Source organism: Neomonachus schauinslandi, chromosome 16, assembly GCF_002201575.2.
Source record: "Neomonachus schauinslandi chromosome 16, ASM220157v2, whole genome shotgun sequence".
Classification (NCBI taxonomy): domain Eukaryota; kingdom Metazoa; phylum Chordata; class Mammalia; order Carnivora; family Phocidae; genus Neomonachus; species Neomonachus schauinslandi.
Window position 1 is genome coordinate 32,764,852 of NC_058418.1, and position 16,258 is coordinate 32,781,109.

At 51.4% G+C, this 16,258-nt stretch overlaps 1 protein-coding gene across 1 annotated transcript; it reads left to right on the forward strand.

Moving 5' to 3' along the window:
* Window positions 1-16,205, forward strand: ADGRG3 (adhesion G protein-coupled receptor G3). Its single transcript, XM_021705627.1, is given in 12 exon segments — window positions 1-161; window positions 6,564-6,620; window positions 6,622-6,697; window positions 8,142-8,288; window positions 9,098-9,232; window positions 9,774-9,813; window positions 9,912-10,012; window positions 10,145-10,257; window positions 12,536-12,816; window positions 13,018-13,111; window positions 14,474-14,757; window positions 16,093-16,205. Coding segments are annotated over 12 exon segments (1,602 nt in total).
* The last annotated feature ends 53 nt before the right edge of the window (window positions 16,206-16,258 follow it).

Consider the following 16,258-nt stretch of genomic DNA (forward strand, 5'->3'; position numbering starts at 1 on the left):
ATGGAAAATTCTAGAAACAAATGTGAGCAACCGAGAAACGTCTGCCTGGGGCTCATCAATGAGGACCAGTATGGATCTTTCCACCTGGAGAACACTGCTGGCTGCTTCACAAAGTGCACGCAGTCAGGGAATGAACCCTGTGACCTGGAAAACTTGCAGAGGTAAGAGGGCCCTCTGACCTAGAACAGGAATCTGGGGCTCCTTCGAGGGTGGCAGGGAGGCTGTTAGGAAGGGACCAAGCTCTCAGCCCCTATGGCTTCTGAAAATGCTGCTCCTAACTCATCTTTCCACCCTCTTGTTTGACACCCACATTCCCTCCCATCCACTCACTGAGAATTTTCTGATCCAGGGGATGCAGAGATGAATCAGCCCCCATCCCTACCATTGTGGAAGGTCAGACATGGGCCCAAATGATGATGATTCTAGAGTGCGATCATAGAAAAGGGTGGATAAGGTGCCAAGTTAGCTCAAAGAAAGGAAAACTGCCAAGGCTTCACAGAGGAGGCGACTCACGAAAAGGCTTTGAAGACTGCATAGGAGTTTTCTAGTTGGATCCAAGCAATGTTAGGGGCTACAGGCATCAGAACTTCAGGGAGTATTGGGGGAGAATGACAGTGCTTTGAAATGTGAAAAGGTGAAGTGCTGGGGATGGAGGCAACAATGGGGAGGTGGGTTGGGTAGGGGATAGGCTAGAAATATAAGCAGGGACCAAAGTGTAAAGGGTCAGGTAAGCTATACCAATTTGGGAGGGGGCAGAGCAAGGACATATTTTAAACAGAGGAAGAACGTGGTCAATTTTGCATTTGAGAAAGTTTGCTCAGGTTTCAGGGAAGGGTACAAGGGTGGTGATGCCAGAGACGTGACCAGATAGGATGAAACCACAGTGGTCTGGGTAGGAGTGAAGCCTGAACCACCACCATCACCACCAATGGGCACTGTACATCTGGTAAGGAGGGATGGATTAGAAATATCATATGATGTAGAATCAATAAGACCAAGAGACTGATAAGACCAAAAGGTTAAGAGACAGGGGATGAGGGAGAAGAAGGGGTTTAGAATACAACATCTCGAAGAATCAGCTCCAAAAATATTTTTGCCTCTCTCCTCCTCTCCCTTTGAATCAAAGCGGGCCATCATTCCAAGATACTCGGGACAAACTCATAGTTGGCACTCGATGCATGTTTGTTGAAAAAAATGAATGAAAACCCTGTGTTCTCAGGCTCAGTGTTGGGACAGCAATCTGATTGAGCTACATCATGTCCGTCGCCTGAAAACACTGCTCTCCCCACCTGAAACTGCTTCAGTAGGCTTCTTAGCTCTGGGAGGCTGTTCTGGGAGCTCCTCTGTCTGCTGCCTTATGGTGGGGATAAGCACTTTGGGAAAAGTGAGGCTCTGGGGTCAGAAGATGTGGATTCTGTTCCCAAATCTAACACTTAACCAAGTTACCTTCTTTACCTTCACAACCCCATGAGGCCGGTCTGGGCTTCAACCCATTTCAACATATGAATTTGCGGGGAGGGCACATATATTTCGTCCCTAATAGGCGCTCTTATGAATAAAGTTGCCATGAACATCTTTGTACATGTCTTTTCATGAACACACATGTTCATTTCTCTTGGGTAAATACCTAGAGGTGGTATTGATGTCAAAGGGAGAAGTATGATGAATCTTAATACTCTCACTGGCAACCTGTGAGAGTCCCAGGTACCGCACATCCTTGTGAAGCTTGGTATTATCAGTCATTTAATTTTCGCCATTCTGGAAAGGATATAGTGGTATCTCATTTCTTTTTATTAACTTTGATAGCTTTATGAAGGTGCAATTTACATACTATCCAGTCTATACATTGTTAGAGGACAGTTGAATAATTTATGGTATATGATACAGTGTATGGAACCATTAAGACAATCATTTTAAAAACACTTACATCAGCCCCTAAAGGACCCTCATGCCTGTTTGCAAGCAATCCCTGCTCACATACCCAGCTACAGTCAAGCACTGATCTCCTTTCTACTCTATATATTTGCCTTTTCTGAGTATTTTCTGTAAGGGAATCATACAACATACTGTCTCTTGAGTCTTGTTTCCTTCACTTACCATGTTTTGGGTTACATTCATACATTACCATGTATCAATAGTTTGTCCTTTTTTATTTTTTTATTTTATTTATTTATTTTTTTTTAAAGATTTTATTTATTTATTTGAGAGAGAGAATGAGAGACAGATAGCAAGAGAGGGAAGAGGGTCAGAGGGAGAAGCAGACCCCCGGCTGAGCAGGGAGCCCGATGTGGGACTCGATCCCGGGACTCCAGGATCATGACCTGAGCCGAAGGCAGTCGCTTAACCAACTGAGCCACCCAGGCGCCCTGTCCTTTTTTATTACTGAGTAATATTCCATTGTGTGGACATACTGCATTTTGTTTATTCATTCATCAATCGATGGACATTTGGATTGTTTCCAGTTTGGTGATTGTAAATAATGCTGCCGTGAACATTTGACTTCAAATCTTTGGAGACGTGTGTTTTCATTGCTTTTGGGTAAATGCCTAGGAGCAGAATTGCTGGGATATCTGATATGTTTCGCTTTATAAATAACGCCCAACTGTTCCTCAAAGTGTATCATTTGCTTTCCCATCAGCATGAAAAACGGCTGTAGTTCTATTACATTTTTGCAACACTGTCAGTCTTTTGGCTATTAAAGCCCTCCCCTGAGTGTCAGTGGTAGCTCACTGCGGTTTTAATTTGTGTTTCACAAATGACCAGTGATGTTGAGTATCTTTTCATGTGCTGATGAGCCATTTGTATCTTTTCTTTGGTGAAATGACTACTCAAATCTTTCCCTCTTCTTTTGAATTGAGTTTTGTCTTCTTACTACTGAGTTTTAAGAATTCTTTTTTAAAAAAGATTTTATTTATTTATTTGAGAGAGAGAGAGCACAAGCAGGTGGAGGGGGGCAGAGGGAGAGGGAGAAGCAGACTCCTCGTTGAGCAGGGAGCCCGATGCGGGGCTCAATCCCAGGACCCTAAGATCATGACCTGAGCTGAAGGCAGATGCTTAACAGACTGAGCCACCCAGGTGCCCCAAGTTTTAAGAATTCTTTATGTATTCTGGACGCAAGTCTTTTTTTTTTTTTTAAAGATTTTATTTATTTATTTGAGAGAGAGAGAATGAGAGAGAGCACATGAGAGGGGGGAGGGTCAGAGGGAGAAGCAGACTCCCTGGCGAGCAGGGAGCCCGATGTGGGACTCGATCCAGGGACTCCAGGATCATGACCTGAGCCGAAGGCAGTCGCCCAACCAACTGAGCCACCCAGGCGCCCTGGACGCAAGTCTTTTATCAGATGTCAATTTGCAAATATTTTCTCTCAGTGTATGTCTTATCTCTTTGTTTTCTCAGTGATGTCTTTTGAAGATCAAAAGCCCTTAATTTTGAGGAAGTCAAATTTAAATGTGTGTTTGTGTTTGATATCATATCAAAGAAATGTTCATCCAGCTACAGATTTTCTAAGTTTTCTTCTATAAGTGTATGTGGTTTTTGCTCTTATAATTAGGTTATACATTTGGAGTTAATTTTTTATACACAGTGTGAGTAGATGTCTAATGGATGTCTAATTGTTTCAGCACCATTTATTGAAAAGAATGCTTTCTCCATTTAATTGCCTCTGGGAGGGCATTCCATTGATGGGCTAAATGGAAGCTCCTGGAATGTCTTCTTACCAAGATAGTAAACAGAAACCAAAGTACATCCCTGGGGACAACTGCAGAGAATAATGCCACCAATAAAGGACTTGAGAGATTCAGGGGTGGTGATGCCTATCATAACTCCATGACTGCCTATCTTAACTCACCAGAAGTTAGGCGGATGTTGGGGAATGGCTGTGAACTAGCCTACACTTAATCAGGTGGTGAGTCCAATTGTGGCTGCTGTCCCAGAGGAATCAATACAACCACTGACAATCGATACGTTCCATGGCTAATGCGTTGTTCTCTATACCAGTTATCAAGGGCTCCTGGAAATGATTTACTTTGACCTGGCAGAGTCAACAATAGACTGTCACGGTTTCCTGTGGGCTCTGTCAATTCTCCTGATCTCTGTCATCACTTAGTTCACAGAGACCTTATTAATCTTGACACTCTACATAGCATCACTCTGGCCCACTATATTGGCAACATCATGTGGATTGGAGCTGATGAGCAGAAAGTGGCAAGTAGTTAAGATACCTTAGGACAACAAATGTGACCTAGAGGATGAGAAATAAACCCCACAAGAGTTCAGGGGCCCATCACCTCAGGGAATTTTCTGGGTGTTCAGAGATCTGGAGAACATCAAGATATCCCCTCCTAGGTAGAAGGCAAGTTGTTGGATCTCACACCACTTACAATGTAAAAAAAAAGGGACAGTGTGGACAAACACGTATCATGCAAACAGGAACCAAAGATATCTGTGTAACTATATCAGACAAAGAAGATGATGTTTAAGCGGGTGTCAAATTTGTCATTGAAAATTCAACTTTACATCTATGCCTTAGACTTTCTGACTCTATCTTACACTTCACAACTAAAATAATTTTTTTAAGTGCTCTGAGAACCAGACCAAGAAATCTTCCCTCAAGAAAGGTAATTGTGTTGTTTTGTGAGGCCAAAGAATTTTTTAAGTGCATATATCTATGTGTATATATGTATGTGTGTGTGTATCTATATATAGAGAGAAATACAATTAAGTACACATATATACAGTTACAATTCACTATTATATTTGGTGACAGTGAAAGTCACAATACTTTGTTTAGATTTTTAAAAGGTAAATAAAAGCTAGACGCTTCATGTAGCTCAATCAACAGATTTCAACAATCTCATCCCGCTGTTTCTGGCTGGATGGTGTTCTAATGGTCCACCCCACCCAAGCACATTTGCACATATTTGCATGGTTTACTCTTTATACTGTACAATATTTTTTCTGTGGTTTCTTTGGGTTTCTTCCCTTGGTAACTGCGACTGTTCAAAAATACATGAAAATACAAACCTCCCTTTTGTCTCCCTGTCAAGCCCTCCGTAGCTACTCCTTTCCAACAACCTTGATCTGGCTGTATCTGCTTTCTTCCCCTTCTTTCCCATTGCTACCTCAGCCCTCACCTGTTGAGAATTGCTAAGGAAAGGTAGGCAGTACATCTTAGGATCCTAGCTTGGGAAAAGGAACTCTGGCCACGGAGAAGTTTCAATACCATGGAAAGCAGGCGGTGGAGGGGAGGGGAGGGGGAGTGTTGCTTTTAGCTGATGGCACAGGGGCCATGATAAAATAAATGGCAATTAACTTTTGTGTTCCCTGTGCTTCCAACACCAGTTCAGTTGCCATAAGTCATTTGCTGCAGAGTTCAGCCCTCAAAGGGCGAATTCCCAGTATGCAGTTAGCACTCAATAAGTGTGAATTGGCACTCATGCCACACAATTATTATCCCACAGTTGGAGATACTCAGAGGAATATATAAAGGTATATAAAGGCCAATCAGTACATGAAAAGATGCTCAATATCATGAGTCATTAGGGAAATGCAAATTCAAACCACAATGAGATACCACTTCACAATTACTAGGATGGCGGCAATTGCAAACAAAACAAGACAAAATGGGGAATGTCAAGCGTTGGTGCGGATGTGGGGAAATGGGCACCCTCAAACGTGGGTGGTGACAATATCAATTGGTACAGCTGCTGTGGAAGGCAGTTCGACAGTTCCTCGAGAAGTTAAGCATAGAATGACCGTGTGACCCAGCAATTCCACTCCTAAGTATATGGCCCAAAGAATTCCACAAAAGTCTTCAAGCAAAAGCTCGGACTTGCATATAAGCAGCCCTGTTCATGACAGCCAAAAAGCGGAAACAACCCAAATGCCCATCAGTGGATAAATGTGTTCACAAAATGTGGTCTATCCATGCAACGGCGTATTATTCATCCCTAACAAGGAATGGAATACTCACACATGCTTATGCAACAGAGATGAATCTTGAGACCATGCTAAGTGCAAGAAGCCAGACACAAAGACCAGAGACCGTACAATTCCATTTATATGAAACTTCTAGAATAGGCAGATTCATAGCTCAGTGCTTGCCAGGGGCTGGGGGAGGAGAAGAAGGGTGACTGCTTCATGGGGACAGGGGTGATGAGAATGTTCTGCAATTAGATAGTGGCGGTGGTCACCCAACATTGTGAATGTATTACAATGTGTATTCAACATTGTAAACTGTACAACTGCATTGTACAGTTTAAAATGGTTAAAATGGTAAACTTTATGCTATATATATTTTGTTACAAAAAAAGACAAACACATACACTATTCAGAGGGACCCCTGGCTGGAATGCCCCCAAACCAGCCTGGCTTGCTCCCATGCCACCCTTCTGCAGTGATCCTAGGGTCCTTCCTTTGATATTCTGAGTCACCCCTCCTACCCCAAGAGCCTGATGGTGGCTGCCCATGGCATCTCTTCTCCCATCATCCAGGCTGGGGGCCAGGGGAATGGGTAACTCAGCCTGCAAGACCCTACCTGCCCCCTAATCCCCGGCCCTTTGCAGGTACTGGCTGAAATTCGAGTACCATCTGCTGGAGAGTCAGTCGGGCATAGTGAATGTCTTTTTTGAAGGCTGCTGTCCAGAATGTCAGCACCAACATCTCAGAAGACCTCCTCTTCTCTCTGATGCCCTCCCAGGTGAAGAGTTCCCCATCCCTGTTGGTTGGTTCTGGCTCCATTTCCTTCAGACGTATTTTTCAGAATTCTGAGAGACTCCTGGTCTGTGCTTGGTGCCCACCAAAACTTATCCCTCGCATGTCCCATTTGATAGTGCTCTGCCACTTTGCTAACAGATGCTACTGAGTTGCTTGGATGGGTGGATCCGGGTGACAGATGACCCAGGGCATGAGGCTGGTACAATTTGGAAGATCACCAAATTGAGAGTCAGGGGATCTGGATTCCAGTCCTGGACTCCCCACCCCCTCCCTAGGTGTCTTCCAGGAAACCTCTCCCCCTCGCTGGGCCCCAGAGCCCTCATCTGTAAGATGAGCTCTAGATTTACACAGGTCTGGATTCAAGTTCCAGCTCTGCTCCTTACCAGCTTATGTGTCGTTGGGTGCATGACTGAAATTTTCTGAGCCTCGGTTGCCCCCTCTGTAAAATGGTGCCGGTGTTGCCCACTTTCAAGGTTATGGGAGATAATGTACAGGGAGTGCTGGGTGCAGGGAGGGTGCAGCCCCCCTTAAGGGGTGAAGCTGAGGGTGGAAGCTCAGGCGGCAGGCATGTTGGCTATCATCGAGGTCCTTCTAGGTCTGTCTGGAAAAGGGGACATGAAAGATAGGGCCTTTATTGATGTGACCCAAGCGGCTGAGCCCTCTGCGTGGGGGCACCCGCTGGCCGCAGAGACCGTCCCACGTCCTTTGACAAGGGTCCAGACTGGGAAGGAGGAAGTTGGGTCTCTTGCCTCCAACCCTTAGCTCCTCCTGTTCCAGCGCCCATGGGATGCCTTTGAGGCAGGACCCGGTGGGACCAGGCTGCAGCCCCAGTGTAGCAAGAATGAACAAATCACCAGTGAGATTTATTTTACTATTTTCACCATTCTTAGCTTTTACAAAATTTGGTGTTGGGCGGGGGTGGAAATCACATTCCGTGTGAAGTTTTGTCATTTCCGCCTCTGCTCTCGCGGTCTCTCTTCCTGGGAGCTTTATTCTTTCCAGTTATTCCCAGGTCAGAACCCAGACACCATGACCCTAAAGCCCTGTGTAAGCACAGGGGCTGTCAGGATGCTGGCCTAAAGTGCACCACAGCCGACTCTCCCCCCACACTTGCAAACTGACCTTCACAGCCCACTTTGAGTCTGACCCCGATACGTGGTCGTGCAGGCACCTGGTTAGCCCCATTCTCCTTAGTGGGAAAACTGAGGGTCCATGAGCGCTGTGGCTTGTCTGGGGGCTCACAGCCTGGAGAGAGCTGAGCTTGCAGTGTGCCCCCGAGTGTCCTGCCTCTCCAAGTGATGCTCTCAGGTGCTGCCCCTCCACCCAGTGCCTCAGTTTCCCCTCCCAAGTGGGGGAATGGCAAGAACCTTGTGCTGGGGGCTGGAACCCTTGGGTAAGATGGGAGCTCCGGGGTCTGTGGTTCCCAGGTTCCAGGGCAGGTGACAGAGGATGAGCGTGAACACCCCGACAGAGTCCGGCTGCCCAGGAGCCTCTTTGTATCCCTGCAGAGCAACAGGTCGGAGGTCTCGCTGGCCATCACTGTCCTGGACATCGGTCCGGGGAATCTCTTCAAGGTGAGGAGAGGACTGGAGGAGGGTCAGGGCAGCTCAGTGGGTCAATGCTCAGTTCACCAGGGACCTGTGCCCAGCTTGCCTTCTCTGGAGTCTTCGCTGTGGGTCCCCATGGGGAATGGAAGAGGTGATGAGCCTGCGGAGAGCGTTTCTAAATCAGCCCGAGGTCACCCCGGACTTCTGTCTCTGGAGTCTGTGCATTGCAGACTCACACTGGTCACACACACTCAGATGTTTGGATCCCACACACCAGTGTCCTTGGACTTGTATGTGTATCCCAAGCGTTCGTGTCCCCTTGTGTGTGTCCTTGTGCATGGACAAACATGCATATTCTTTCATAGTCCTGGAGTACATGCAGTCATGTGTGTTCCTGTATGACCGTGACCTTGCAAATGTGTCCCAGGCATGCATCCGCAGAGGTGTGTGATCCACTCAGGTGTAGATCCAGTGCACCATGAATGCTGGTGTAGGCACCCACTGCCCTCCATTTGGGGCTGATTTTTCTTCCAGCCCTGTACTCCTCCAGCTAAGAGGGCAGAGGAGCTCTGGGGACAGCAAAGGAGAGCTGTTGGGTGCATGGCTTTGCAACCAGTTGGCCTGGGGTGTAGGGCCCTCAGTGATCCAGCCCGGGCAGGAGACTGCAGGGGGCAGCAGGAAGAAGGTTGCTCATGGCCCCTTGGTCCCCTGGTCCCCTAGCCACAGACTTTACTCTCCAGGCAAGGGCCATGGGTCCTGGAGGTTCCTAGGAACTCCCAACAGGGCTGGGTTGGGACAGCCCCTTCTGAAGCCTGACCCCCCATCTCCCTCCACAGGGCACCCAGCTCAGCTTGGAGGATGGCAGCCACGTGTTGAACAATCGCGTGGTGGGCTTGAGTTTGGGCAGAATACCTGTCAGCAGGCTGGTTGAGCCTTTGGAGATCACCTTCTCCCACCAGCGCCTACCCCCGGTGAGCCCCTGACCCAAGCCTGGCAGCTACTGACAGGCGGGTGGTCACCCACAAGCATATGGGCAGACAGGCGTAGGGCTCTGCACCTCCCAGTCTTCCACATTCCCCTGGCCATTAAGACCATACACACAGGTGCACCCAGGGACACATGCCACGTGCGCACGAATGTCCACTCGACCTCCAGACACCCTCCCACGTGTGCTTACCGAGGTGCACCGAGGACCTGGCAAACCCATGAGTGAGCACACGGGATCACACACACACCCACACACATGCTCCCCTAAAGGCACGCGTACGCAGACATGCTACCCACCCCCCTGCAGCCCCACACCGTGTCCACACCTCTCACATGCTGATCCATGCACACCAAATGCGGCTCCCGATGTTCCTGCGTGATCCACGGGGTGAGCCTTGCCTTCCACCCAGTGCACACTTGGGGCGGGGGGTGCACGCTGTCCTCTCCCTTCCCCTCCCCCCACTCTCCTCTTCTCTCTCCCAACCTCCCCCTGCTTCCACCCTGACTCCCACTCTCTGGTTTCAGAACATGGCCCTCAGCTGTGTGTTCTGGGATATGACTCAAGGTAGGCAGAGCCTCTCCCCTCCCTTCCTTCCTCTCTGGTCCCCTCCACTCCCCCATATTCCCATACACTGTCCTATGTTCCCCTCCCTTCCTCTCTAGGGTCAGCAGGAGACTGGTCTTCCACGGGCTGCTCCACGGAGCCCAGAGCCAAGAGGACTGTCTGTCGCTGTGACCATCTGACCTTCTTCGCTTTGCTGCTGGTAACAGCCCACCCACCCTGATCCCAGCAGTTCTGGAGGCACTGAGGCTTCCTGGCAGGGGCCAGGGCCTCTGGGATGTGTGGGGCCTGGCCTCCAGCTGATGGGGTCCCGGCTTGGGGGGGTCGCCCACAGAAGCCGATCTTGGACCGGGCCACCGTGCAGTTCCTCGTTCGCATTTCCCAGGCTGGCTGTGGAGCCTCTATGATCTTCCTGGCCTTTACCATTGTCCTCTACGTTGTCCTAAGGTGGGTGATTCCCCACCCCCACCCCGCGTCTCCCTCTTTTCCTCAAGGGTGGGAGCATAACAGGCCGGAAAGCCCCCTGCTTGTGCAGTATCATACTGATATCCCCTCCAAACCTTACTTTCCTCATCTATAAGATGGGGTTGGGGGTTGACATGTGTCAGAGCTATTTCAGTTGGAAGTGGCAGAAACGCAACTCAAATTCACTTATACACAATGGGGAATATGTGGTTCATGGAATGGCGCTCCCTTCACGCATGGTTGGATCCAGGGGCTCAAAACATGCCCCCAGGCCTTGCTCTCCCTCTGCTTCTCCCAACTTTGCTTTCTCCTTTGTCAGCCATGTCAAGCAGCTTCTTCACCCTCGGGGGCCTTGGGGAGCCCCGGGCTTGCCTCACAGCTTCTTAGCTGCCTAGGCAGCGAATTTTCTTTTTTTTTTTTTTTTTTTTAAAGATTTTATTTATTTATTTGAAGGAGAGAGAATGAGAGAGAGAGAGCACATGACAGCGGGGAGGGTCAGAGGGAGAAGCAGACTCCCTGCCGAGCGGGGAGCCCGATGCGGGACTCGATCCCGGGACTCCAGGATCACGACCTGAGCCGAAGGCAGCCGCTTAACCAACTGAGCCACCCAGGCGCCCCTAGGCAGCGAATTTTCTAAATGAAATTCCAACATTGAAGCCTTTTTCTTTCAGCATTTTATTTTGAAATAATTATAGACCTACAGGAAATTACAAAATTACCGTATAGAGTCCCCTGGTTCCTTTATCCAGCTTTTCCTGGTGATAACATTTTCTATAACTGTAGTATCATATCAAAACCAGGAAATTGACATCGGTACAGTGCTAGTAACTAGAATACAACTTCCATAATTTTTTACATGCATTTGTGTGTGTGTGTGTGTGTGTGTGTGTGTGGTTCTATGCAATTTTATCCCGTGTATACCAGAGTGGAGTTTTGCTGGTCTAACTTGGGTCATGTGCCCATGACTGAACAGGCCACTGCGGTCAAGGGATGGATTACACTGACTGGCCAGGCCAGGTCATGTGCCTGCTTTTGGGTTTGAGCTAACAAAGGGCCGGCCTCACCCAAACATCAGGACTGTGAGCAGGAAAGCGTGCTCCTCGGGGAGACCCAGGTCTGTTTCCAGAAGGAGGAGCAGGGGCAGGACAGGCAGAGATCAGTGTGGCCTGTGCTCAGGCTGTCTGGGTCCTGGCCAGGGCTGAGGGACCCACAGGAACGGCCTGCTTGAAGGAGTCTGTGAGAGCAGCCCCATGCCCTAGGCTGGCCTGGACCCCAGGCTTCTGACCCGGGGCTGAACAGAGTAGCCCTGGGATCTCCTGCGTCAGTCTGGGGCCCTCCCATGGCCTTTCTCCACGTGCCTCTTTGCCTCTGTCCCCATCCGGCCCTGGGCCGCAGCCCCCTCTAGCCTCACCCCCTCCATCTCAGACTAAAGCATGAGTGTGAGCAGTGCCACCCCTGCCCCCCCCACCAAGCCCAGGCCTGGAGCAGAGCCCCCGCCCCAACAAGCTGAGCACGCCTTGCCAGCCGGCCGCACTGCTGGACCTCATGAGCCGGGCTTGGCGCGCCAGGAGGACTCGTCACCGACTGTCACGGGTGGGCCCTGGCATCTCAGGTGAGGTGGACAGGAGGCCTCCGCTCCCGTCCAGGCACCCGGGGCTCCCATCCCTCCAGGGAGAGCCCTCGGGATCCGATTTGCTAGGAATTCTGACATACGTCCCGGCCTCCTGCCTCTCTGCCCAGTAGGTAGGTGCGTCCACTCACTCAACCAATGCACACAGGGTCCCCTGCTGCCAATTGTGCTAGCCCGAGGTCACAGCCAGAGGGGAGGGGAGGGGCTACCCTGCGCCGCAGGAAACTTCCAAATCAGCCTGGCTAAGTGGCGTTCAGAGACAGCTTCCTGAGAAGGAAGTGCCCGGGGAAGTTTTGAAGGAAGAGTAGGAAAAGGCATTGAGAGCAGAGAGAAGAGCAGAGGCCAAGTCTGGGAGGGGTGGAAAAGCAGAATGCATTCGGGGACTTGCAAAGTATGCGGGTTGGCTAGAGCATGGAGTGGACGGATGGGGCCGGCAGCATGTGGGCCCCCCGGGGCCGTGTGGGCCAGAAGACAGAGTGCTCCTAACCCCGAGCCTGACGGCACTCACGCTCTGGCTGCTGGCAGGGGTGGACCAGGGGAGGTGAGGTGGGGACTCTGGGGTGCAGGTCCTCCCCGAGAGGAGCTGCGGCCGGGCCTCTTGCCGCCTCTCATCGGCCCTTCCCACTGCAGGTTCTACTGGCAGAGGTTCAAGTCGGAAGATGCCCCCAAGATCCACGTGGCCCTGAGCATGACCTTGTTTCTCCTGAATCTCGCCTTCTTCTTCAATGTGGGGTACAGCCACAAGCAGTCAGACGCCACCTGCCGGGCCTGGGGGGCTGTCTTCCACTACTTCCTACTCTGCACCTTCACCTGGATGGGCCTGGAAGCCTTCCACCTCTACCTGCTCATCATCAAGGTCTTCAACACCTACTTCGGGCACTACTTCCTGAAGCTGAGCCTCGTGGGCTGGGGTAGGTGCAGCTCGGGCGGGCGGGGAGCATGGCTGGCTGCGGGAGGGGTGGGAGGGGCGGGTGGGGAGCCGCCAAGGCCCAGAGGGGTCTCCCTCTCTCACACGGGCTCAGGGCTTGAGGGGCGGGCAGCTGGAGGGGATTTTGGAGGAGGACATGCCAAGGGAGCCCCAGCGATGCCATGGGTCCTCCTGTTGCGCCCAGGCCTACCTGCCCTCATCGTCTTTGGCACCGGGAGCGTGGACAGCTATGGCCGGTATACCATCCGCGACAAGAGGAACGCCACTGTGCTGGAGCTGTGAGTGGGGGCTGGGGGAGCAGCGGTGATGTCAGGCTCCTGGTTGCACAGATCAGGGTCCGTGGGATGTGGGGAGAGGAGGGAAAGCTGGGAAGAGAGACTACATCAAGGCAAAGGGTCCTCCAGCTAGCTCATGGTCTGGAGGGGTAAACTGAGGACCAGAAGGAAAAGGTGCAATGAGACAGGGGGTCTGAGAAGAGAGAGAGCGAGCTGAGGCAGGATGCCTTGCTCTAGCCTGGGCCACCACCAGCCCATATGGCACCTTTGGGCAAATTTTAAAAGGTACCCCCACCCCCACTCTGCCAACCTGCCATGCCAGGGGCTCAGCCTGGGGAGTGGAGGGCAAGCTGGATTTCAGCCTCACCCGCCCCCTCAGCCAGGTGCCCTTGTGCAGGACAAAATCTGCTCACCATTGGTGGCAGGCCTGGTTCTAGCTAGGCTTTGCCTCTGAGTTTGCTGCGTGGGCTAGCCTGGCCTCTCACAGGGCCTCAGTCTCCTCATCTGTACAATGGGAGGTGATGGACGTACTCTTTCAGGCCTTTCGCCCTGCAACGCAGGAAGCATGGAGCTGAGCTGAGCCTCTCCCAGGGTGCCTGCCCCAGGCCCATGGCTCTGTGCTGAGAGAAGCTGGTGGAGTCTTGGTCCTGGCCCTTGGGCCTCAAGTGCAGGGACCACAGGGGCTGGGGAGGTAACATAAGTGCATGCAGTGGCCCAGGTGGGGACTGTAATAGACAGGCAGTCACATACCCATCTAATGTCCCTCGGGAGGGCATCCACAGAGCTGCCAGGTGTATGCTTTTATAAGAAAAGCAGAGGGACGCCTGGGTGGCTCAGTGTTTAAGCGTCTGCCTTTGGCTCAGATGCGGGGCTTGATCCCCGGATCCTGGGATCAAGTCCTGCATCCTGCTCCCTGTTCAGCGGGGAGTCTGCTTCTCCCTCTGCCTCTCCATTCCCCCCCGCCCACCCCCCAGCCCCCTCCTCCACCTCCCGCCGCTCATGCTTGCTCACTCACTCTCTCAAATAAATAAAAACTTAAAAAAAAAAAAAGAAAGCATAAATCTGGATGCTTATGCCAAACCTCCCACTTTTTAAAGGGTGGTCATTAATTCAATTGTTTTACAACATAATGTGGGGTCAACACAACATGTCTTGGGGGCTAAATTGGCTGCTTTGCACTCCCCGGTCTAAAGAGATGGCGGCCTGGAGCCTCATGACAGCCCCTTCGCAGGAGAATGGGGGGTTGGTGGGTGGCAGTGGGGGGAAGGGGTCTTTTTGGTCACAGAAGGTCAGTTAGGGAAGACTGCGGGGGGCTAGCTGGGCGGGGGCACGTCTCCAGCCCCGGCAGCCATCTGCCTCCTCCAGGTGCTGGTTCCAGGAGAAGGCAACTGTCACCGCCCTCTACATCACCGTCCACGGCTACTTCCTTGTCACCTTCCTCTTCGGCGCCGTGGTCCTGGGCCTGGTGGCCTGGAAGATCTTCACTCTGCCGAGAGCCAGAGCACACAAGGGGCAGGGACCGAACTGGAAGGGGGTCTTCACTGTGCTGGGCCTCTCGAGCCTGGTGGGTGTGACCTGGTGGCTGGCCATCCTCACGCCCCTGGGCCAGTCCACCATCTATGTCTTCGCGCTCTTCAACTCCCTGCAAGGTGAGGCTCCTGGGCCAGGGAGGTGATGGGTTGCCTCATCTGCGTGGGGGTGTTTTGGTGGATGGCAAGAAACAGGATTCCACTCAGCCTGGCTCAAATCAAGGGCACTGGTTTCAAATATCCAGGGCTGTCCCAAGGACCGCAGGGCGGGAAGGCTGGTACCAGGGCCAGGAAAAGCCACCCAAACCAAAGCAGTTACTTTCTCTATCTTTGCTCTGGAGCTGTGTGTATTCTCTCATCTTCTTCTCTCTGTGGACTCTCCTTCCTTCTCTCCGCTGGCCCCTTCCTACCCAGGCTCCCAAATGGCTTCTTCCATTCGACACGACCTTCTCTAGCTGGGGAGGGTGGTCTGATTCAGCCTGGTCCATGTTCTTAGGAGAGTCAAGAATCGGATCAGGCCATCGTGGGCAAGGTGTCCATCTCTGGTCCAATCAGCTGTGACCAGGAGGGCGGGGGCATGTGACATGATGGCCACATGACATGGACAGTCTGTAAGAAGCTGTGATTGCAGAAGGACGTGATTAGTGGAGGAAATGATCGACAGGGGTCCTCCCTGACCCCCGCAGGGGTGTGGTGACGGCTCCCCCTTCCTCTTCACTCCTCTTCGCTTCCTGTGTCGTACACACTGCCTTAAGAAGCATCACAGCCTGACTAAGAGAAACCCCTGAGAAGGCATGGACAAGGTGTGCTTTTGCCTTTGAGTCAAAGTCTCACAGCCAGTGGGTGGGGGCCCACCCAAACAGGGCTGGCTCCCAGAGCCTCGTGAGGCTATGTGGCATCGTGGTTTGGTAGCCCTGGGGATAAGCAGACCCAGACCTGAACCCTGGTTCCACTTACCACCTCAGCAAATCGCTCAGCCCCTCTGATCATCTTTAAAACTGGGACAACACTGTTATTTTTCTCACCAGATTTTGTGATGAGTAACCAAGCTAATGGTTGTGGGGGACGTGAACAGTCCCCCGGGGAAGAATCATGAGTCCACATTCAGGACATCCCGGGGCTGGGGAGGAACGCACCTTGAAACTAGACTGTGTCATTATTCTTCCAGAGGTCACCCTTAATATTTAAGCCTGAACACTTCTTCACTCTACTGAGTTGTCTCAACTGCGTGTGAGTCCTCCTAAACCCAACAGTCCTTAGTACACTTGAACTGCCCTTGAACGTGTCTCAATAGTTCTATGGTTGCTTCAAGTTTGAGTTGTAAATTCCTTTTAAGCCCACACGGCATTTTGACTTTTCTATCGATTTCTGTGCTTACTATAATTTTTCTACCTGCCACCTTCCCGCTTCTCCCTGCTGGCGTGCATCCCGTAATAACCCTCTCCTTCCCAACAGGTGTCTTCATCTTCTGCTGGTTCACCACGCTCTATTTCCCCAGCCGGAGCGCCGGAGCCTCCTCTTCTGGCACGGGCCAAGTCAACCAGGTCCACACCACGTCTCACGAATAGGAGGCCTCTGTGGGGTCAGGCTGGGAGCCGGCCGCACATTCCGGACTCAGCTC